Source organism: Ranitomeya variabilis, chromosome 1 (assembly GCF_051348905.1).
Source record: "Ranitomeya variabilis isolate aRanVar5 chromosome 1, aRanVar5.hap1, whole genome shotgun sequence".
Lineage (NCBI taxonomy): Eukaryota > Metazoa > Chordata > Amphibia > Anura > Dendrobatidae > Ranitomeya > Ranitomeya variabilis.
The window spans coordinates 1,126,719,431-1,126,740,976 of record NC_135232.1 but is presented as its reverse complement, the minus strand read 5'-3'; the positions used below and the strand labels follow the sequence as shown (position 1 = coordinate 1,126,740,976).

Here is a 21,546-nt window from a genome sequence, read left to right as displayed (position 1 = left end):
AGCAAACGCTGCTGCAGGGAACATATGAATCGCGGCTTCAGCACGATGCAGGGTACCACACGCGTGGGTACCACACGCTCCGTGTGGTACCCACTCGCCATACGGGCAGCACACGTGTGCCGCCCGTATGGCCTACGTGAGTTCCCAGGCACACGGACACGGATAACTCCGGTACCGATTTATTCCAGTACCGGAATTTTCTGGACGTGTGGGACAGCCCTTATTAAACCTGACAGGGCACACCTGTGAAGTGAAAACCATTCCCGGTGACTACCTCTTGAAGCTCATCAAGAGAATGCCAAGAGTGTGCAAAGCAGTCATCAAAGCAAAAGGTGGCTACTTTGAAGAACCTAGAATATAAGACATATTTTCAGTTGTTTCACACTTTTTTGTTAAGTATATAATTTCACATGTGTTAATTCATAGTTTTGATCCCTTGAGTGTGAATGTACAATTTTCATAGTCATGAAAATACAGAAAAATCTTTAAATGAGAAGGTGTGTCCAAACTTTTTGCCTGTACTGTATATATATGTATATATATATATATATATATATATATATATATATATATATATATATACTGAAATCTGTGCATGAATGCTCATGTGTACAGACACATATAGGACAGACATACGCAAACTGCGAGCAGACATTACTGCTGTGCACATATATTCATATACTACACTGCAAGTTCACTCTTGCATACAAAATTACATGTTTACTTGCATCTAATAATCCAGACAATCTGATAATCTAGAATTTCTTTTCAGCACAGAGTATGAGCATGATCTTATATTTTATCAAAACAAAACCAGAAGATTGAGCAGAGAGATGGAATGATATAATAATTCCATAATGGCGGTTCTGTGGGTGGTGGAGGGAGCGGGACACGTAACCTGCTCCTCTGTGGTCACACATGTATCACTAGGCCGTGGTGGTCCGTCATGTCTCCTTTTGGTCCTATCACATTGAGGCCGGCTTCTCCCTGGCGCAGATGAGGCATGCCCATACATAATGAACACTAAAAAATATAACATGAAACTAAAAGACCCCTACAGACCCCTATAGAGGAGAAACCCCCGCATTCCATCATAATGTGGCTGCCTCCCTATACCTCCATAACTTCAGGATTGGGCTGGAAAAGAGTAGAATGAAAATGTCCAGTGTATCCCAATGTTCTACCATAGACCCCATGTGCGTTGTGTTCCCTGCGCATTATACATATCTCCCAATCTGGGGAGAACGTACGAGTGTGAAAATGTGTGTATCCCAAATATCACGTCAGTGACACCGTCCTGGACAAGTGTAACTAGGAAATGTGTTACTACAGGAAAGGAAACATCTTCATCCATTATCTATCTATTATCTATATATTATCTATCTATCTATTATCTATCTATTATCTATCTATCTACTATCTATCATTCTATCTATTATGTATTATCTATCTATCTGTTATCTATCTATTATCTATCATCTTATCTATCTACTATCTATCTATCTACTATCTATCTATTATCTATCTATTATCTATCTATCTATTATCTATCTATTATCTATCTATCTATTATCTATCTATTATCTATCTATCTACTATCTATCTATCTACTATCTATCTATTATCTATCTACTATCTATCTATCTACTATCTATCTATTATCTATTTATCTATTCTCTATCTATTATATATCATCTATCTATCTATCTACTATCTATCTATCTATCTATCTATCTATCTATCTATGTATTTATCTATTATCTATCTATTATCTATCTATCTATCTATCTATAATCTATCATTCTATCTATTATCTATTATCTATCTATTATCTATCTATCTGTTATCTATCTATTATCTATTATCCGTCTATCTCTCTCTCTCTTTTTCTATCCGTGCCTTTATCTATTATCCCCCCCGCCTCTCCCCTATACATCCTGTGCAGCTCACATATATATTCTCTATACATACACAGCCACATACAGAATATAGATCGGGTCGATAGAGATTATTTCAAAGACAAAACTGAAATATTGCAACAAGTTAATCCCTTTTTACTGTGTATTTCAGCCCCGATAAATCTTGTTGCCCAGCAGTGGGGTCTCTCTCCTGGGGGCATCACTCATGTAAGAGAGGTCATTGATAACATGGCTAACCACATGCCCAGAGGGACCATTAATCACTGCGGTGGTGTCACCAAACTCCATCCCTCTCAGCCCAGGAGCCCCTGATAATTAAGGTGCATTAATAGTCATCGGATCCCTGGGCAGAGCACCGGGCACCTCGGCCGCTGCGCCCCTCCTGGCATCATCCAGATATTTCCATCAGGATCTGTCACTTCTTACAATGCGGCAAGTTTACAGAATTTTCTTTTCTGTTCTTGCACATTAGGGAAATTGGATCAATTCTGTCTCAGTTCATTTATGGGGAGGGAGGAAGGGAAAGAGGGAAGGAGGGAAGGAGGAAAGGAGGGAAGGAGGGCACAGACAGTGCTGGCATCATCATCATCATCATCATCCTGGCTGATTTCATACCAGAGCAAGAAAAACAAGGCTGCTCACTGTAGATGGCAGTGCACCCCCAGTAATGTCCCCGCACAGCCCTGCCTGTCATCAGCCTCCTCCTGTCACCTCTGTACTTCTGATGGCTCATAGGTCATGCTGAGACTTGTGGTGAATCCATCTATCTATTCCATATATATCTGTCATTTTCATTTATCATCTCCATGGATTATTCAGTAGTAAGGTCAGGAGACTATGGAATAAACATTTAGGGACCATATTAAAAGTATCAGATCTATTATCTATGTATTATATATCTATAATTTATATATTATCTATCTATCTATTATCTATTTATTATACCTCTATCTAAGAAAAGAAATAGAAAACTAGAGCAGCACATTCAGCATGGAAGCAGTCTGGGTGCAATAGAGCTTCCACAGGCAGATACCAAACCGTGCATGTAGTAGTCCAGCAGCACACCACTGTCTGCCAATATGGAGCTATCTATCTATCTATCTATCTATCTACCTATCTATCTATCTATCTATTATCTATCTATCTATCTATCTATCTATCTATCTATCTATCTATCTATCTACCTATGTATCTATCTATCTATGTATCTATCTATCTACCTATCTATCTACCTACCTACCTATCTATCTATCTATCTATCTATCTATCTATCTATCTATCTATCTATCTATCTATCTATCTACCTATGTATCTATCTATCTACCTATGTATCTATCTATCTACCTATCTATCTATCTATCTATCTATCTATCTATCTATCTATCTATCTATCTATCTACCTATGTATCTATCTATCTATCAACCTATGTATCTATCTATCTATCTACCTATCTATCTACCTATCTATCTATCTACCTATCTATCTATCTATGTATCTATCTATCTACCTATCTATCTATCTATCTATCTATCTATCTATCTATCTATCTATCTATCATGTATTATCTATCTATCTATTATCTATCTATCTATCTATCTATCTATCTATCTATCTATCTATCTATCTATATCTATATTTTACCTATTATCTATCATGTATTATCTATCTACTATCTATTATCTGTCTATCTTTCTATTATCTATCTATTATCTATCTTTCTATTATCTGTCTATTAACTATTATAAATCTATCTATTCTCTATCTATTATCTATATATCAATTATCTACCATCTTTCTATCTATCTATCTATCTATCTATCTATCTATCTATTATCTATCTATATCTAACTGTTATATATCTATCTATTATATATCTCTCCATTAAATAAATATTATATATCTATTATCTATCTATTACCAATTATATATCTATTATAAATCTATTATCTATCTATCTATCTATCTATCTATCTATCTATCTATCATCTATCAATCACTTATCTATCTACCAATCTCCACGGATTATTCAGCACCTATGGATTCAGCACATAAAGCCCAGACAGAATAGGTTTGATGAGCCCATCTTTGGGGGGGATGCATTGTAGAGAACCAGTCCCCTTCCCCAATCCAATTATTATGACTTGCAACTTTTAGAAAGATCAATGATTTTTTTTGCTGCAGCGCCTCTACAGGTGAAAAGAAGAATGACACTGCCCCCTAAAATGTAACAAGTATTGGTGGCTCCATTACTTTCGCCCTATCTCCGTTCATTGGAGATCCGAGCCCCACACACAGTCACATCTATAAACATTTCCATATTCTACACATTCATTTATATATATATATATATATATATATATATATATATATATATTTATTTTTTAAATTTCATTAAATATATATATTTTTTGGTCATTCGGATAATTTATTATTAGAAATAGCTAACACGATCACAGGAAGAACAATTGTCATGTTCCGAGGAGACCACTGGTGGATGTGAAATGCAGCAGGGGGCGGATTAACCCCTTCTAGTCATGGGTCACCGAAACCTAACAGCTGCGCATGTGACACATTAACCCCTCCCTTCCCGGCACCTGCAACAGATTGTTTTACAAAAACCGTATCCCCATCCTTTTCTCAATAAATGCAATAAATGAGAACAAGTAAGAATGCAATTTTTTTTTCCCCTTCTCGGTTGGGACATTAATTCATTTCTTGTTCATTTGCATGCCGGAAACCTCCTTAGAAATCAACTGCTGCGGACATACTGTGCGTTCAGAGAGACGCCAAGTCCACCTATAGCAATCAGCTCCTTTCACGGATTCTATTTGGACTTGATTCTGTTGCCATAGGAACATAGAAATTAAAGGAAGAGCTTTGATTTATAAGGGGATGCTCTCTTTTTTTTTTTAGTAGTCAATCTGGTGGTATATATAGCGCGAGGGGTTAAATATTCCTGCATTAAAACTAGCCTGAAACATTCCCATCACCTCTTGTATTATAAGGGAAAAAAAGTCAATAGGAAATGCTGCATTAGTCGCTGACGACTACTCCGGGGAAAGTCATATAAAGGCAATCCCCCCCCCCAAAAAAAAAAAAAATAATAATAATAATCAGCCATCAACATAAGTCCTATGTATGGGACCCAATAATAAATATGTATCATCCATGCATTGAGTGATGGATCTGATTTCTCCTAGCGGCAAGGTTCATTTCTCCCAAAACGTCCCTTTACAAACCCCCTGCAAAACTGAGCTGAATCCCAACACATCCCACAAACCTGCGAACATGTAGCAGAGCTGAAACCATTGCAAAAGCTGAATCAATAAGTTCACCATACCTTGAGCCAAATTAACCATTCCACCAATAATATATATATATATATATATATATATATATATATATATATATATATATATATATATATATATATATATATATATATATATATAATATAATATATATATAAATAAATATATATTTATATTATATATATATATATATATATATATATATAAATATATATAATATATATATATTTTTTTTAATTTTTATATATATATATTTTTAATTTTTATATATATATATATATATATATATATATATATATATATATATATATATATATATATATATATATATAAATATATAATGTTTTATTTTTTTATTTTTTTTTTGCTGCAATCAAATACACAAATTTAACCCACATGTCAACAAGTGAGAACTGGATGTTCCCCCCATCACTTCCAAAGCAACAACCATCTGAGAACCCATCCAGATCTGCAGCACTGACCTGCTGGAAATAATCTAGCAACCATCCATCTATGCCTAAATCAAGGCTCTTAAAAAAAAATTTTATTATTTTTTTTTTTTTTTTTTTTTTTTTTAATGCTGGAGCACCATTACTGCAGATATAACGGGAGGAGGTAGAAAGAAAAAAAGGGAGAAAATATCTGCCATCGATTTATCGGACACCACTCTGCAAATATTGTAAATGCTATTTTATTTTATTTTATTTTGTGTGTGTCTCCTTTTTTTTTTTTCCTTTTTTAAACATGGTAGTTTACAAAAAAAAAAAAAAAGAAAGAAATGGACGGTGGTACCTCATTTTTTTTTAACACTCTCCTGAATATAGACAAATCTTCTGAAATATTTGTTGTCATTGTTTTGTTTATGTTTGCTTTTGTTTGTTTACATCTCAGACACAATAAAGCTAAAAATGTCAAGTCTTTTTTTTTTTTTTTTTTTTTCCAATAGATCCCTCATGGTTGCCAGTCAGGGAGTGTTATCAGAATAACAAAAAAAAAATAAAATAAAATAAAAATAATAATAATAAAAGCACAAGGATTCATCCAGCTGGTTGTCATTGTTATTTGGTTACATAATGTTTCACAATTATTTCCCAAGTGAAAGGTTTTTTTTGTTTGTTTGTTTGTTTTTTTAATAAGACCATCACACCTCACACTCCCTGGCCGGCTGCTGGTGGCAGGAACAAGACCCATATTCGTTAATGATGACCAAAGCTCCTTCGATGTGGTTGGGTTTGTAATCAACATAGTATTCCTGGGCAGACATTGAAGCCATTTGATGCATGGTCTGTTTTTGCTTTTGCTTCCTTCGTTGTGTCACAAAGCACTGCCTCAACTGTCTCAGGCTGGCAGGAAAGCACTTCCAAGAAACATACAACATCAAAACCACAATGAGGAAGGAGAAGATCAATGCCATGGTCCCTGTGACCACCTTATGGATCTGGACAGTGTTCTCAGGGTGCTCACTGGGCAAGGTGGCCATGAGGTTGTCTGTAGTCTTTTCCCCTTCTGTATCCTGGACATCATAGATGGTGGTGGTGATGGTGGCACTGTTGTTCAAAGCTGTAGCAATGGCATTAGCACTGGTGGGATTTGCTGGGTCCTCACATAGGTGGAAAGCATAGACCGCATCCAGAACATCCTCTCCTTGTGCGTACTCAGGGGTGGTACATAGCATGTTGCCATCATACCTACCCTTGAAGTTGCTCAGCCAGGAGGCCAAGGAGCACACATTCCTTCCACAGTCCCAGCTGTTCCCAGCCAGGGTGATGCTGGTCAGAGACTTCCAAGAGTTGAGGATTCTAGAATCAATGTAGGTGAGGCGGTTGGAATCTAGATGGAGGGATTCCAGGTGAGGAACACTTTCAAAAACATGAGGTTCCATGTACTCGATCTCGTTGCCAGAGAGATCCATCTTTGTTAATTTCCACACCCAGTCCAAAGAGTTAACTACAATAGTCACTTTGTTCTTCCTCATGAAGAGGGAGTGTAAGGAGAGAAGTCTGGGGAAATGGGCTAAATTCACCTTGACCAAGTCATTGTGCTCCAGGTGGAGCTCGGAGAGCTTGAACAAGCCTGCAAAAGAGTTCCTGGCCAAGCTCTTCAGCTGATTGTATCCCAAATCTAGGAACTCCAGACTGCGACAGTCCTGGAAGATCCTCACTGGCACGAACTTGATGGCGTTGTATCTCAGCTGGAGACTGGTCAGTTTGCGCAAGCCATGGAACAGATCCGGTGCCAAGCCTTGGAGGTTGTTGTTGGACAGGTCCATACTGCGTAGATTTGGCAAGGGTCGGAAGGTGTGGTTGGCCAGATGGGCTATTTTATTAGAACTGAGGGTGAGTTCTTTGACCCGACGCAGTTTTTGGAAGGCGTTGACCTCCACTGTGTCTATGAGGTTGTGGTCCAGGTAGAGCCAGGTGAGCTGCATTAACCCCGTGAACTGTCCATCCTGCAGCTCGCCCAGGCTGTTGTATCGCAGCGACAAGCCCATCACCCCCGACAGATTGCCAGGCAGCTCGGTGACGTTCTGCGACTCGCAGTACAGAAACCTGCCCTCGCAGCGACACACGCGTGGACAGCCACTATTCACCAGGGGAAGCATCCTAAGGACTATGCCCAGCGCGCACAGTATTAACCCCGGGGGCTTTCTCAACATCCAGTTTAAACAGAGACCAAGGAGAAGGAAATCCATTAGCAAACGCGTTTCCGAAGTTCCTCCAGAATGTCCATTGAAATCGTCGCCAATGTCTACATCATATTGGAATAAAATACATGTCATAGGTCAGCAGCGAGATGGGGGCATGCAAGCAGTTAAAGTTCACTCAGATAGGTGGCTGGGGGGTCACTGGTGGGCTTTCTCATGTTAATGGAAAAAAAGGAGAAAAATATAAAAGGGGGGTCATGAAAGAATCGAATTAAAAAAGTCTCTTACCCACCCTTCTTTTCCAGAGAGTGACAAGCTCCATTCAGCTGCTTGCTTTGTGATTTCTTTTTTTTTTTTTTTTTTGGCTAATTAGATGCAGGTCTCAAAAAAAGGACCCCTGTGTGCTGGTAACACAGCGCTGGCAGCCGTACAATGCCCCCCTTTGGTTGTTTTCAATGAGCTGAAAGGGAGCGAGGGTGGGCAGAGGGGACTGGGGGTCCCGGGGACCTTCTCAGATACTGGGAGCCGACTTGTAGGACCCTCAAGGATCTCGGTGGGTTAAGATCGTGACATTCTGGAAGGAAGTCCCAACTCTTTGCTAAGAAGGAAACCACCAACGTCCATCATCTGGTAGATGTATCCAGCAAAAAATAAAAAATAACAGCAGCCCCCCCAAAGAAGAACAAATCCCCTCCAAAAACAGACAAGTGTCCTTCCGAGTCAATCAATGAGCGCAGTCATTGTCTCTGGTCGTGGTTCTCTTGTCTCTGCTCTTGGTGCAAGGCTGGAATCCGGCAGGAGGCAGAGAGCAGAGTGTCAGCAGCGCGGGCGGCGAGAGTGTGAGCGGCGAGTCCTGGCGGAGCGGCGGCACAGCGCAGACATGGGCAGACGGGAAGGGGAGGGCGTTCACAGCACTGGAGGCAGCGCACACTGGAGGCAGCGCACACTGGAGGCAGCGCCAGAGCGGCACACTGCGGGCGGCAGGGGAGGAGGGTGGTGCGCGGGCACTGGGCGCCCCGGACGGCGGAGCTGCGGCTGTGTGCAGGGGGTGACTGTGGCTAGGAGGGGCGAGCACTGGAGGCTGCCAGCTGTCTGTCACTGTGCACACAGGGGGTCACTGTAAGCGGCTATTACTACAGGGGGAGAGGACCTGTGTAGCCGGACACACCAGCAGCTACAGGCTCTCAGTCTATCCACCCGTTATCTATCCTATCTATCCATCTATCTATCCTTCTATCCATCCATCTATCCACGTAATGTGCGTATATGTTATTTTCCCCTCTCTTTCTCACACATTATATCTATCTATTATTATTCTATTATCTATCTATCTATCATCTATCTATCTATCTATCTATCTATCTATCTATCTATCTATCTATTATCTATCTATCTATCTATCTATCTATCTATCTATCTATCTATCTATCTATCTATCGTCTTTCAAGCTCATGTCTCACCTCCGTCTAATATCTGCATTCCTTATCTTTTTTTCTCTTTTTTCTCGGTTTTGCTCAAATCTCTATCTATATATTCATCCACTTCCTTCTTTCCTTCCTTCATTCCATCATCATTCCTTCCTTTCTTCCCTCCTTCCAACTTTCTTTCCTCCCTTCCCCTTTGCTTCCATTCATCCACTTCCCCTTTCCTTCCTTCCTGTTTCCTTCCCACCCATTCAGTTCCCTCTTTCTTGTTCTTTCCTTCCTTCTTTCTTTCTTTCTTTCTTTCTTTCTTTCTTTCTTTCTTTCTTTCTTTCTTTCTTTCTTTCTTTCTTTTTTTCTCTCTTTCTCTTTCTTTCTTTCTTTCTTTCTTTTTTCTTTCTTTTTTCCTTCCTATCCATCCATTTCTTTCCCTCTTTCATCCATTTTCATCTCTCCATCCATCCTTCATCCATCCACCTATCTATCCATCCACCTATCTATCCATCCATCTCCACATCCATCATTCATCCAGCATCCATCCATCCTCCACCCATCATCCATCCATACTCCCTCCATCATCCATCCTCCATCCATCATCTATCCATCCTCCCACCCACCATCCATCCATCTATCCATCCTCCGTCCATCATCCATCCTCCATTCATCATCCATCCATCCTCCTTCCATCATCCATCCTCCTTCCATCATCCATCCTCAATTCATCATCCATTCTCCTTCCATCATCCATCATCCATAAATCATCCACCCATCCATCGATGAATCCATCCATCATCCACCATCCATCAATCATCCATCCACCATCCATCCATCCATCCATCCATCCATCCATCCATCCATCCCTTGCAGTGATTTAGCACACGCTGCCATTATTCTGATGGCCGTGTAATTATCCCCTGGGCGGATGGGGGCTGGGTTTGGGGTCTGGGTGGGGGCTGCTGTGAGTTACGGCCCCTGTGTAGATCTCAGCCCTCTGGAGCCGGTGTCCAGCTCTACTGACGGCGGAGCTCTTCAGTTACAGACTACCCGGAGATGCTGACGACCACCACCGCTCCGAGGATCCGGGCAGGGTCTCCTCAGCCCCTGATCGCTCCCCCGTGCTGTCTCCTGGACACACTGCGGTCTGCCCCGTGACACCGAGCAGCAGACAGCGGCCAGGAATACAGGGACCCCCGGCACAGAGGACCCCCAGCCCCACACAGGGTCACTGCAGCCCTGCAGGATGGGACATTGTGCTGGGGGAGGCAGGGGCAGAGACTGGGGGGAGGCAGGGGCAGAGAGCCAGATGCAGGCAGTGTGTGGGGAGATACATGTATATATGTATGTGTGATATGCTGTGTGTAATGTTTATGTGTGTATTCCTATAGGAATGTCTGTGGTGTCTGTATGTAATATATATATATATATATATATATATATATATATATATATATATATATATATATATATACTGTATATAAACGTACACAAACACACACGTCAGCATTCTATATATATATATATATATATATATATATATATATATATATATATATATATATATATACTGTATATATATATTTTTTTTTTCTCAATGCCATTTTCTGAGGGTGCAGATCATCTAAATGTGCTGCCCATGTCAAACATTATCACTCCATAAACTTAGGAACACAAAATCCCCCTTCCTTCCTTCCTTCCTTCCTTCCTTCCTTCCTTCCTTCCTTCCTTCCTTCCTTCCTTCCTTCCTTCCTTCCTTCCTTCCTTCCCTTCACCTCTACAACGCTGCAAACAATCACTGAGCCCATCAGCTTGTGATGTCACCGCTGCAACTGATCAACAAAAGCCATAGAGTAAACGTTCAGCAATATTTTTAATTTTCTTCTATTTTGCATTTGTGATCCTCTGGAGTAATAATCTTTGAAACAGGACCACACCTTCATGATCAGCTTTTAACACCTTTTTAGGAGGTGGGGAAAAGGGAACTTGTTCCTTTATATTTTTCTTTCTTTTTTGTTATTAACAAATGTAGATGCGTTAATTTCTTCAAATTGCAAATAAAAATGGCAGCTATTCTTTCTATTATTATTATTATTATTATTATTATTATAGTGCCATTTATTCCATGGCGCTTTACATGTGAGGAGGGGTATACATAATAAAAACAGGTACAATAATCTTAATATAAGTCACGACTGGTACAGGAGGAGAGAGGACCCTGCCCGCGAGGGCTCACAATCTACAAGGGATGGGTGAGAATACAGTAGGTGAGGATAGAGCTGGTCATGCAGCGGTTTGGTTGATCGGTGGTTACTGCAGGTTGTAGGCTTGTCGGAAGAGGTGGGTCTTCAGGTTCCTTTTGAAGGTTTTGATAGTAGGCGAGAGTATGATATGTTGGGGTAGAGAGTTCCAGAGTAGGGGTGATACGGAGAGAAATCTTGTATGTCATTGTGGGAAGAGGAGATAAGAGGGGAGTAGAGAAGGAGATCTTGTGAGGATCGGAGGTTGCGTGTAGGTAAGTACCGGGAGACGAGGTCACAGATGTATGGAGGAGACAGGTTGTGGATGACTTTGTATGTCATGGTTAGGGTTTTGTACTGGAGTTTCTGGGCAATGGGGAACCAGTGAAAGGATTGACAGAGGGGAGAGGCCGGGGAATAGCGGGGGGACAGGTGGATTAGTCGGGCAGCAGAGTTTAGAATAGATTGGAGGGGTGCGAGAGTGTTAGAGGGGAGGCCACAGAGCAGGAGGTTGCAGTAGTCAAGGCGGGAGATGATGAGGGCATGGACAAGGGTTTTTGCAGATTCTTGGTTGAGGAATGTACGGATCCGTAAAATATTTTTTAGTTGATGTCGGCAGGAAGTGGAAAGGGCTTGGATATGTGGTTGAAAGAGAGATCAGTGTCAAGGATAACCCCGAGGCAGCGAGCTTGTGGGACTGGGGAGAGTGGGCAGCCATTTACTTTAATGGATAAGTCCGTTGGGGGGATTGAGTGAGATGGGGGAAGGATGATGAGTTCTGTTTTATCCATATTAAGTTTTAGAAATCTAGCGGAGAAGAAGGATGAAATAGCAGACAGACATTGAGGGATTCTGGTTAGTAGGGAGGTGATATCTGGTCCAGAGATGTAGATCTGTGTGTCATCAGCATAGAGATGATACTGAAAGCCATGAGATTCTATGAGCTGTCCCAGGACAAAGGTGTAGATGGCGAAGAGCAAGGGTCATAGGACTGAACCTTGCAAGACTCCGACAGATAGGGGGCGAGGTGAGGAGGTGGTGTGTGAGTGGGAGACGCTGAATGTCTGGTCTGTTAGGTATGATGCGATCCAGGATAGGGCCAAGTCTGTGATGCCAAGAGATGAGAGGGTCTGTAGTAATAGGGAATGGTCCACTGTGTCAAAGGCAGAGGACAGGTCCAGGAGGACGACAACAGAGTAATATAGAAGGCAGAGGACAGGTCCAGGAGAAGGAGGACAGATTAGTGTCCCTTGGCTTTGGCGGTTAATAGGTCATTGGTGACCTTAGGGCAGTTTCAGTGGAGTGGTGCAGCCAGAAGCCAGATTGTAAGCAGTCAAAGAGGGAGCAAGAAGAGAGGTGGGAGGACAGTTCAAGATGGACATGTTGTTCCAGTAGTTTTGAGACATAGGGGAGAAGTGATATGGGGCGATAGCTAAATGCAGAGGATGGGTCAAGGGAGGGCTTTTTGAGGATAGGTGTGGCTGAGGCATGTTTAAAGCTTGAGGGGAAAACACCAGTTGTTAGTGATAGGTTGAAGAGATGGGTTAGGGTTGGGATGAAGACTGTGGCGAGGTTTGAGATGAAGTGGGATGGGACTGGGTCAGGTGGTGAGATGTGATCTTGAGAGTAGAGTGGAGAGTCGATCTTCTGTAATGGTGGAGAAGTTGGTTTTGGAGGTGGAGGGCTGGGCAGTTAGGAGTAAGGGCTATGGGGGTTGTCGACCAAACCTGTCTCTGATGTTATCAATCTTCTGCTTGAAAAATGAGGCAAAGTCTTCAGCTGAGAAGAGTGGGGAGGGAGGAGGTGCTGGGGGATGGAGGAGAGAATAACTGTTTAGGGTTGTGAGACAGGGAGGATATGAGAGATGAGAAGTAGGTTTGTTTAGCTGTGGAGAGTGTGGCCTTGAAAGTAGTGAAGGACTGTTTGACTGCGATGAAGTGCACATTGGAGTGGGATCTTTTCCATCTCCGCTCAGCAACCCTGGAAGCCCGACTCAGTTCTTTGGTCAGGCTGGTGGGCCAGGGCTGTCTATTGATTTTGCGAGCTTTGGTATGTGTGAGAGGGGCAACCGATTCCAGAGCTGCAGCTATTGTGGTGTTATATAGAGTGGTAGCGGTATCCACATTGTGTAAGGAACGTATGTCTGTAAGAGGGAGAAGGGATTCAGAGAGTGAGTGTAGATCGAGGTGTTTAAGATTTCTGCAAGGGTGTGTGAGTTTGTGGAGTGGGGATTGTGGACCTGGAGAGGAGAGGGAAGAGAATGTAAGTAGGTTGTGTCAGAAAGAGGAAGAGGTGAGTTAGAGAGGTTGGATAGGGAGTAGAGGTGGGTGAAGATGAGGTCCAGTGTGTGGCCATGTTTGCGAGTGGCTGCAGAAGACCATTGAGCGAGGCCGAAGGAGGAAGTGATAGAAGTTTAGTGGCAGCAGAGAGGGAAGTGTCAACGGGGATTTTAAAGTCACCCAAGATGAAAGTGGGGATGTCAGCGGAGAGGAAATGAAGTAGGTAGGTGGTAAAGTGGTTGAAGAAGGTGGTGGCTGGCCCTGTGGGGCGGGAAATGACAGCCAGTTGGAGGTTGGAGGGGGAGTAGATGCGCACAGATTGCACCTCAGAGGAATGAAGGGTAACAGAGGGTGGCAGTGGGATTGGGGTGAAGGAGCAGCTATCTGACAGGAGAAAACCAACTCCTCCGCCATGTTTGCTGCTGGGGCTGGGAGTGTGGGAAAGGTGGAATCCACCATGCAAAAGTGCAGTAGGAGGGACTGTGTCCGGGGGGGGGGGGGGGGGTTGAGCCAGGCTTCGGTGATGACGAGGAAGGAAAGTTTGTGAGTAATGAAAGATCATGGATGTAGGAAAGTTTGTTGCAGACAGAGCGAGCGTTCCATAGTGCTCCTGTTAGTGGGACTGGGGAGGAATGGCCTGTGCTCCTCTTGGTCAAATAATTAAGAGTGGACCAGATGTGTAGGATCAAGCCAAAGTAAACAAGGTCATAAATAACACTGGGTAAAGCTGGGGTTAGTTGATAGAGATACCAAGTGAATACTAGGAGCAGAGGTAAGAAGTCTGTGTGGAAAGCTGAGTGACGTACCAAGTGAATACATTCTATGATTAGATGTCTGTGTTTGTTCGGGTATGGCAATGAAATGGTCCAAGTGTCAACAGTGTTTTATAAGTGCTTGGTCAGTGTATCATCAGTGTTTAGTCCGTGTATCATCAGTGTTTGTTCATTGTATCATCAGTGTTTGGTCCGTGTATCATCAGTGTTTGGTCCGTGTATCATCAGGGTTTGGTCAGTGTATCATCAGTGTTTAGTCCGTGTATCATCAGTATTTGTTCATTGTATCATCAGTGTTTGGTCCATGTATCATCAGTGTTTGGTCAGTGTATCATCAGTGTTTAGTCCGTGTATCATCAGTATTTGTTCATTGTATCATCAGTGTTTGGTCCATGTATCATCAGTGTTTGGTCAGTGTATCATCAGTGTTTTGTCCGTGTATCATCAGTGTTTGGTCTGTGTATCATCAGTGTTTGTTCATTGTATCATCAGTGTTTTGTCCGTGTATCATCAGTGTTTGGTCTGTGTATCATCAGTGTTTGTTCATTGTATCATCAGTGTTTTGTCCGTGTATCATCAGTGTTTGGTCCATGTATCATCAGTGTTTGGTCAGTGTATCATCAGTGTTTTGTCCGTGTATCATCAGTGTTTGGTCTGTGTATCATCAGTGTTTGTTCATTGTATCATCAGTGTTTGGTCAGTGTATCATCACTGTTTGGTCTGGGTATCATCAGTGTTTAGTCCATGTATCATCAGTGTTTGTTCATTGTATCATCAGTGTTTGGTCCGTGTATCATCAGTGTTTGTTCATTGTATCATCAGTGTTTGGTCAGTGTATAATCAGTGTGTGGTTAGTGCATCATCACTGTTGGTATCATCAGTGTTTGGTCTGTGTATCATCAATCTTTGTTCATTGTATCATCAGTGTTTAGTCCGTGTATCATCAGTGTTTGTTCATTGTATCATCAGTATTTGGTCCGTGTATCATCAGTGTTTGGTCAGTGTATCAACAGTGTTTGGTCAGTGTATTATCAGTGTTTGGTCTGTGTATAATCAGTGTTTGTTCATTTTATCATCAGTGTTTGGTCCATGTATCATCAGTAGTGTTGAGCATTCCGATACTGCAAGTATCGGGTATCGGCCGATACTTGCTGTATCGGAATTCCGATACCGAGATCCGATATTTTTGTGGTATCGGGTATCGGTATCGAAACAACATTAATGTAAAAATGTGTAAAAGAGAGAATTAAAATAAAAAATATTGCTATACTCACCTCTCCGACGCAGCCTGCACCTTACCGAGGGAAGCGGCAGCGTTCTTTGTTTAAAATTCGCGCTTTTCTTTCCTTTACGTGAGTCCCGGCTTGTGATTGGTTGCGTGCCGCCCATGTGACCGGGACGCAACCAATCACAGCAAGCCGTGATGTAATTTCAGGTCCTTCAGGATTTTAAAATTACGTTCCGGCGTTGTGATTGGTTGCGTCGCAGTCACATGGGAGACGCAACCAATCACAGCAAGCCGTGACGTAATTTCAGGTCCTTAAGGATTTTAAAATTACGTCCCGGCTTTGTGATTGGTTGCGTCGCAGTCACATGGGAGACGCAACCAATCACAAGCCGTGACGTCACGGGAGGCTGGACACGCGCGCATTTTAAAATGGGCGCGTGTCCAGCCTCCCGTGACGTCCCGGCTTGTGATTGGTTGCGCCGCGATCAACCAATCACAAGCCGGGAGGCTGGACACGCGCCCATTTTAAAATTTTAAAATGCGCGCGTGTCCAGCCTCCCGGCTTGTGATTGGTTGACCGCGGCGCAACCAATCACAAGCCGGGACGTCACGGGAGGCTGGACACGCGCCCATTTTAAAAAGCGCGCGTGTCCAGCCTCCCGTGACGTCACGGCTTGTGATTGGTTAATGGCGGCCATGTTGCCGGGACGCGGACCAATCACAGCAAGCCGTGACGTAATTTCGTCACGGCTTGCTGTGATTGGTCCGCGTCCCGGCAACATGGCCGCCCTGACCAATCACAAGCCGGGACTTCACGTAACCAAGTAAAAGCGCAAATTTTAAACAAACAACGCTGCCGGTTCCCTCGCTGAGGTCCAGGCTGCGTCGGACAGGTGAGTATAGCGATATTTTTTATTTTAATTCTTTCTTTTACACATTTATATGGTTCCCAGGGCCTGAAGGAGAGTTTCCTCTCCTTCAGACCCTGGGAACCATCAGGAATACCGTCCGATACTTGAGTCCCATTGACTTGTATTGGTATCGGGTATCGGTATCGGATTGGATCCGATACTTTGCCGGTATCGGCCGATACTTTCCGATACCGATACTTTCAAGTATCGGACGGTATCGCTCAACACTAATCATCAGTGTTTGTTCATTGTATTATCAGTGTTTGGTCCGTGTATCATCAGTGTTTGGTCAGTGTATCATCAATGTTTGGTCAGTGTATCATCAGTGTTTGGTCTGTGTATAATCAGTGTTTGGTCAATGTATCGTCAATGTTTGGTCTGTGTATCATCAGTGTTTAGTCCGTGTATCATCAGTGTTTGGTCCGTGTATCATCAGTGTTTGGTCAATGTATCATTAGTGTTTGGTCAGTGTATCAACAGTGTTTGGTCCATTTATCATCAGTGTTTGGTCAGTATATCATCAGTGTTTGGTCAGTGTGTCATCAGTGTTTGGTCAGTGTGTCCTCAGTATTTGGTCCGTGTATCAACAATGTTTGGTCAGTGTATCAGCAATGTTTGGTCAGTGTATCATCAGTGTTTAGTCAGTGTATCATCAGTGTTTTTATATCGTTAAATAAATTACAAAAATTTTCGTAACCATTATAATGTTAATCACAGGCGACGCAAAAATTTTAGACTGATGTCTGTGATTTTCACGGTCCAATATTCTTGTACCCGTGTAGCCACTGATTTTTAAATAAATAAATAAATAAAAAATACCTTTCTTTCACTCCCTCACCACCCATGTCCTCTTTTTTGAAGCCGGCAGCTGACTTCGGCGAGCGATGGGAACGTGTGACGTCATTACCATGCGCCCCATCACATGTACGCCGATGTCAGCTGCTGGCCTCTGATTGGCTGGCAAAGTGTATTGTGGCACATGGACCCGATGTGTCTGTGCACTGCAATACTCTTCAAAAGGATGTGCGTCCAAGGATGCACATACATTTGAAGTTTCTGCTGGCGTCAGCGGGCCCCTGACTAGCCTCTGACTAATCTGGCCCTATCGATGTGGACGTTACACCGCTGCTCACTACATGTTTGATCCTGTGAGACTCTGGAGACTCATCTCTCCCTCTTGCTAGTGCTGACACAATCTATTTAGTTATTTCTCATATTTCTGCAGCACTGATGTACAAAGCTTTCCTGGCTGCACAGGAACAGTGCAGTGAATGCAGTACTGCAGGGTAATGGCTGTGCTGAGCTTTTAAAATGCACCTCCAACATATGCCATTTAGAGACTGCAGACCGCTGACAACTGCTAAGCTGTGGATTAGCTGGTAGCACAATAAGACTCTCTGCCTGCTGCCTGGTTGGGTCCAGGGAGTATTTGCCACTAGGCACTTGAGGGCACGTGCCTAGGGCCGGATGATGCGGGGGGCGGCACCTGAACAAGTTTTTTTTCTGTTTTCTTTTTTTAATTAAAGTCTGGGGTCACCTCCCGACTGACCGCCCTCCCCAGCCGCCCGCCCGCCTGCCTGCCTCCTTCAAGACGTCATACTCACCGTACTCCAGCGATGCCTGGTCCAGTGCTGGCAGCTCGTCCTGTGTGAGTGGTCACGTGGTACCACTCATTAAGGTGATGAATATGGATGCATTTTCATGACCTTAATGAGCGGTACCTCATGACCGCTCACGCAGGAAGAAGGTGCTGTGCTGGGACAGAGATGGAGGGATGTTCGACATGATGAGGGAAAGGTGAGTATGACAGCCAGGGAGGACGGGGGGAGGATGAAGGAGGACGGGGAGCCAAGCCATGCAAGATGGGAACGGGGAGCCGAGCCATGCATACCAGATGGGAGGGGGGTGAGATGAGCCATGCATACAGCATGGAAGGGGGAGGGGGAGATGAGCCATGCATACAGGATAGGAGGGGGAGATGAGCCATGCATACAGGATGGGAGGGGGAGATGAGCCATGCATACAGGATGGGAGGGGGGTGAGATGAGCCATGCATGCAGGATGGGAGGAGGAGGGGTAGATGAGCCATGCATGCAAGATGGGAGGGGGGAGATGAGCCATGCATACAGAGGGGGGAGATGAGCCATGCATACAGGATGGGAGGGGGGAGATGAGGCATGCATACCAAATGGGAGGGAGGGGGCCATTATGCAGTATGGAGCATCATGTGTGGCCATTATACAGTATGGAGCACTGTGTGGTCATTATACAGTATTGAGCATCATGTGGGACCATTATACAGTATGGAACATCATGTGTGGCCATTATACAATATGGAGCACTGTGTGGCCATTATACGGTATTGAGTATCATGTGGGGCCATTATACAGTATGGAGTATCATGTGTGGCCATTATACAGTATGGAGCATAATGTCTGGCCATTATACAGTATTGAACATCATGTGGGGCCATTATACAGTACAGAGCATCATGTGGGGCCATTATACAGTATGGAGCACTGTGTGACCATTATACAGTATGGAGCATCATGTGTGGCCATTATACAGTACTGAGCATCATGTGAGGCCATTATACAGTATGGAACATCATGTGTGGCCATTATACAGTATGGAGCACTGTGTGGCCATTATACAGTATTGAGTATCATGTGGGGCCATTATACAGTATGGAGCATCATGTGTGGCCATTATGCAGTATGGAGCATCATGTTTGGCCATAATACAGTATTGAGCATCATGTGGGGCCATTATACAGTATGGAGCATCATGTGGGGCCATTATACAGTATGGAGCACTGTGTGGCCATTATACAGTATGGAGCATCATGTGTGGCCATTATACAGTATTGAGCATCATGTGGGGTCATTGTACAGTATGGAGCACTGTGTGGCCATATTTTTTTGTTTATAATTATTGTTTATGAAACAGTGTGATCAGCAGTACTAAATGGGTGTGGTTGGGGCGTGGATATGGGTGTGACTAGTTGTGAAATGGGTGTGGTCAGAGGCGTGGCCTAAAATTTCCCACGACCCACTTAGCACACTGCAAAATTTATCCCTCTTTCCCTTCAAAAGTTGGGAGGTATGGTACCGCATTTGCCGGATCGCGGCAAGTGCCGCAAATGTCCACAAATCCCATAGGAAATTAATGAAGCCGAATGCAGTGTTGCCGTAAGTGATCCGTTACGCGGCAGATGTGGAAAAACTGCCCGATCTGCTGCAAAAGGCGACTTTCACATCAGCGATTTTTGCCAAAGTCACTGCCGATAGTGTCATACTCACCAAAGGAGGAGGTAGCACTAAAAGTGCCTAGGGCAGCAGAAACTCTACATACAGCCCTGGTTGGGTCCTTAGCTTTTTTCCTCCTTACTGGCTTGGTGGCTGGCTCGCTCTGTCGCTGCCACCACGTTATGAAGTTCAGTTTGTTGGGAAGGGCATAGCTCTGTGCAGAACATCAGACTCACAGGAAACAATCAGTATGGAAACTGTTCAGCAGGCGAGGCTCATGTAGAGATAAGACGGGTTCTGCTTTGCCAAACCAAGACACAATTCACAAAAGGTGTGACGGATGTGGCACCTGTCGTGCGGGGAGCTTCTAATATAGGAATCACATTTTAGGGAAGGGACCAAGGAACGGGCCCACCGGAGAATTCAACGGCACTCTGGTGTTCCAGTCTGAGTCTGCTCGGCCTCTGCTCCCCATCTCTCCAAGCCGTGAGGAAGATACAGGTCTGCTCATCAATACAGATGTTCTCCTCTCTTGTCTGATGGATGGAGATGGGCAGAGCTTTTATTGGGTATTTCTAAGAGAAAGAATGTCAGACAGGGGCCCACCGTCGGATACACCACTTCCCCGATGGGCCAGTCCAAGCCTGTATATGTAGATAGATAAATGATGTATAGATATGTGTATAAGACATGCATAAAGACATATATACAGGGTGGTCCAAAAGTAGGTGGACAGTATGTGTAATAGGGTTATGAAGGGGGAGATTTATCAAACATGGTGTAAAGTGTAACTGACCCAGTTGCCCTTGGCAACCAATCAGATTCCACTTTTCATTCTTCATAGACTCTTTGGAAAATGAAAGGTGGAATCTGATTGGTTGCTAATGGCAACTGAGTCAGTTTCATTTTACACAATGTTTGATAAATCCCCCCCCTTCATAACCCTATTACCACCTACTTTTGGACCACCCTGTATATATAGAGTATATATATACTTATATATATAAATATATATATATATATATATATATGTGTATATATATGTGTATATATATATATATATATATATATATATATATATATATCTATATATATATATATATAAAAAAAAAAAAAAGAAAACAGCACAAAAAAATAAAGGAAAATGGGCTTTAATGCCTGAACGGCGTGGCAAGGTTTCGGATATGGTATCCTTTCTCCATATCCATCTTTACCATATCCGAAACGTTGCCATGCCGTTCAGGCACTAAAGCCCATTTTTCTTTATTTTTTTGTGCTGTTTTCCATTTTTTCTCTTATTATTGGAAGCCATTTGAACATTGGTTAGGAAAGCGCTGCATGACAATTGTGGTAATACTGGATGCTGTTCCAATTGTGACCTTTATATACAGGTCCTTCTCAAAAAATTAGCATATAGTGTTAAATTTCATTATTTACCATAATGTAATGATTACAATTAAACTTTCATATATTATAGATTCATTATCCACCAACTGAAATTTGTCAGGTCTTTTATTGTTTTAATACTGATGATTTTGGCCTACAACTCCTGATAACCCAAAAAACCTGTCTCAATA

General features: G+C 42.9%; 2 protein-coding genes across 2 annotated transcripts in view; one reads left to right on the top strand and one right to left on the bottom strand.

Annotated features, from left to right (window-relative positions):
• LOC143793021 (catenin alpha-2-like) overlaps positions 1-21,546 on the top strand; it is a 1,735,283-nt gene that overhangs the window by 1,623,102 nt on the left and 90,635 nt on the right. The window lies entirely within an intron of this gene.
• Positions 5,645-9,118, bottom strand: LRRTM1 (leucine rich repeat transmembrane neuronal 1). Its single transcript, XM_077280280.1, has one exon. The coding sequence runs from the start codon at positions 8,008-8,010 to the stop codon at positions 6,373-6,375; it is 1,638 nt and encodes a 545-aa protein (XP_077136395.1). The 5' UTR covers positions 8,011-9,118; the 3' UTR covers positions 5,645-6,372.

Coding starts and splice junctions, on each gene's coding strand:
- LRRTM1 (XM_077280280.1), bottom strand. CDS start 8,010: ATGACATGTATTTTATTCCAATATGATGTAGACATTGGCGACGATTTC.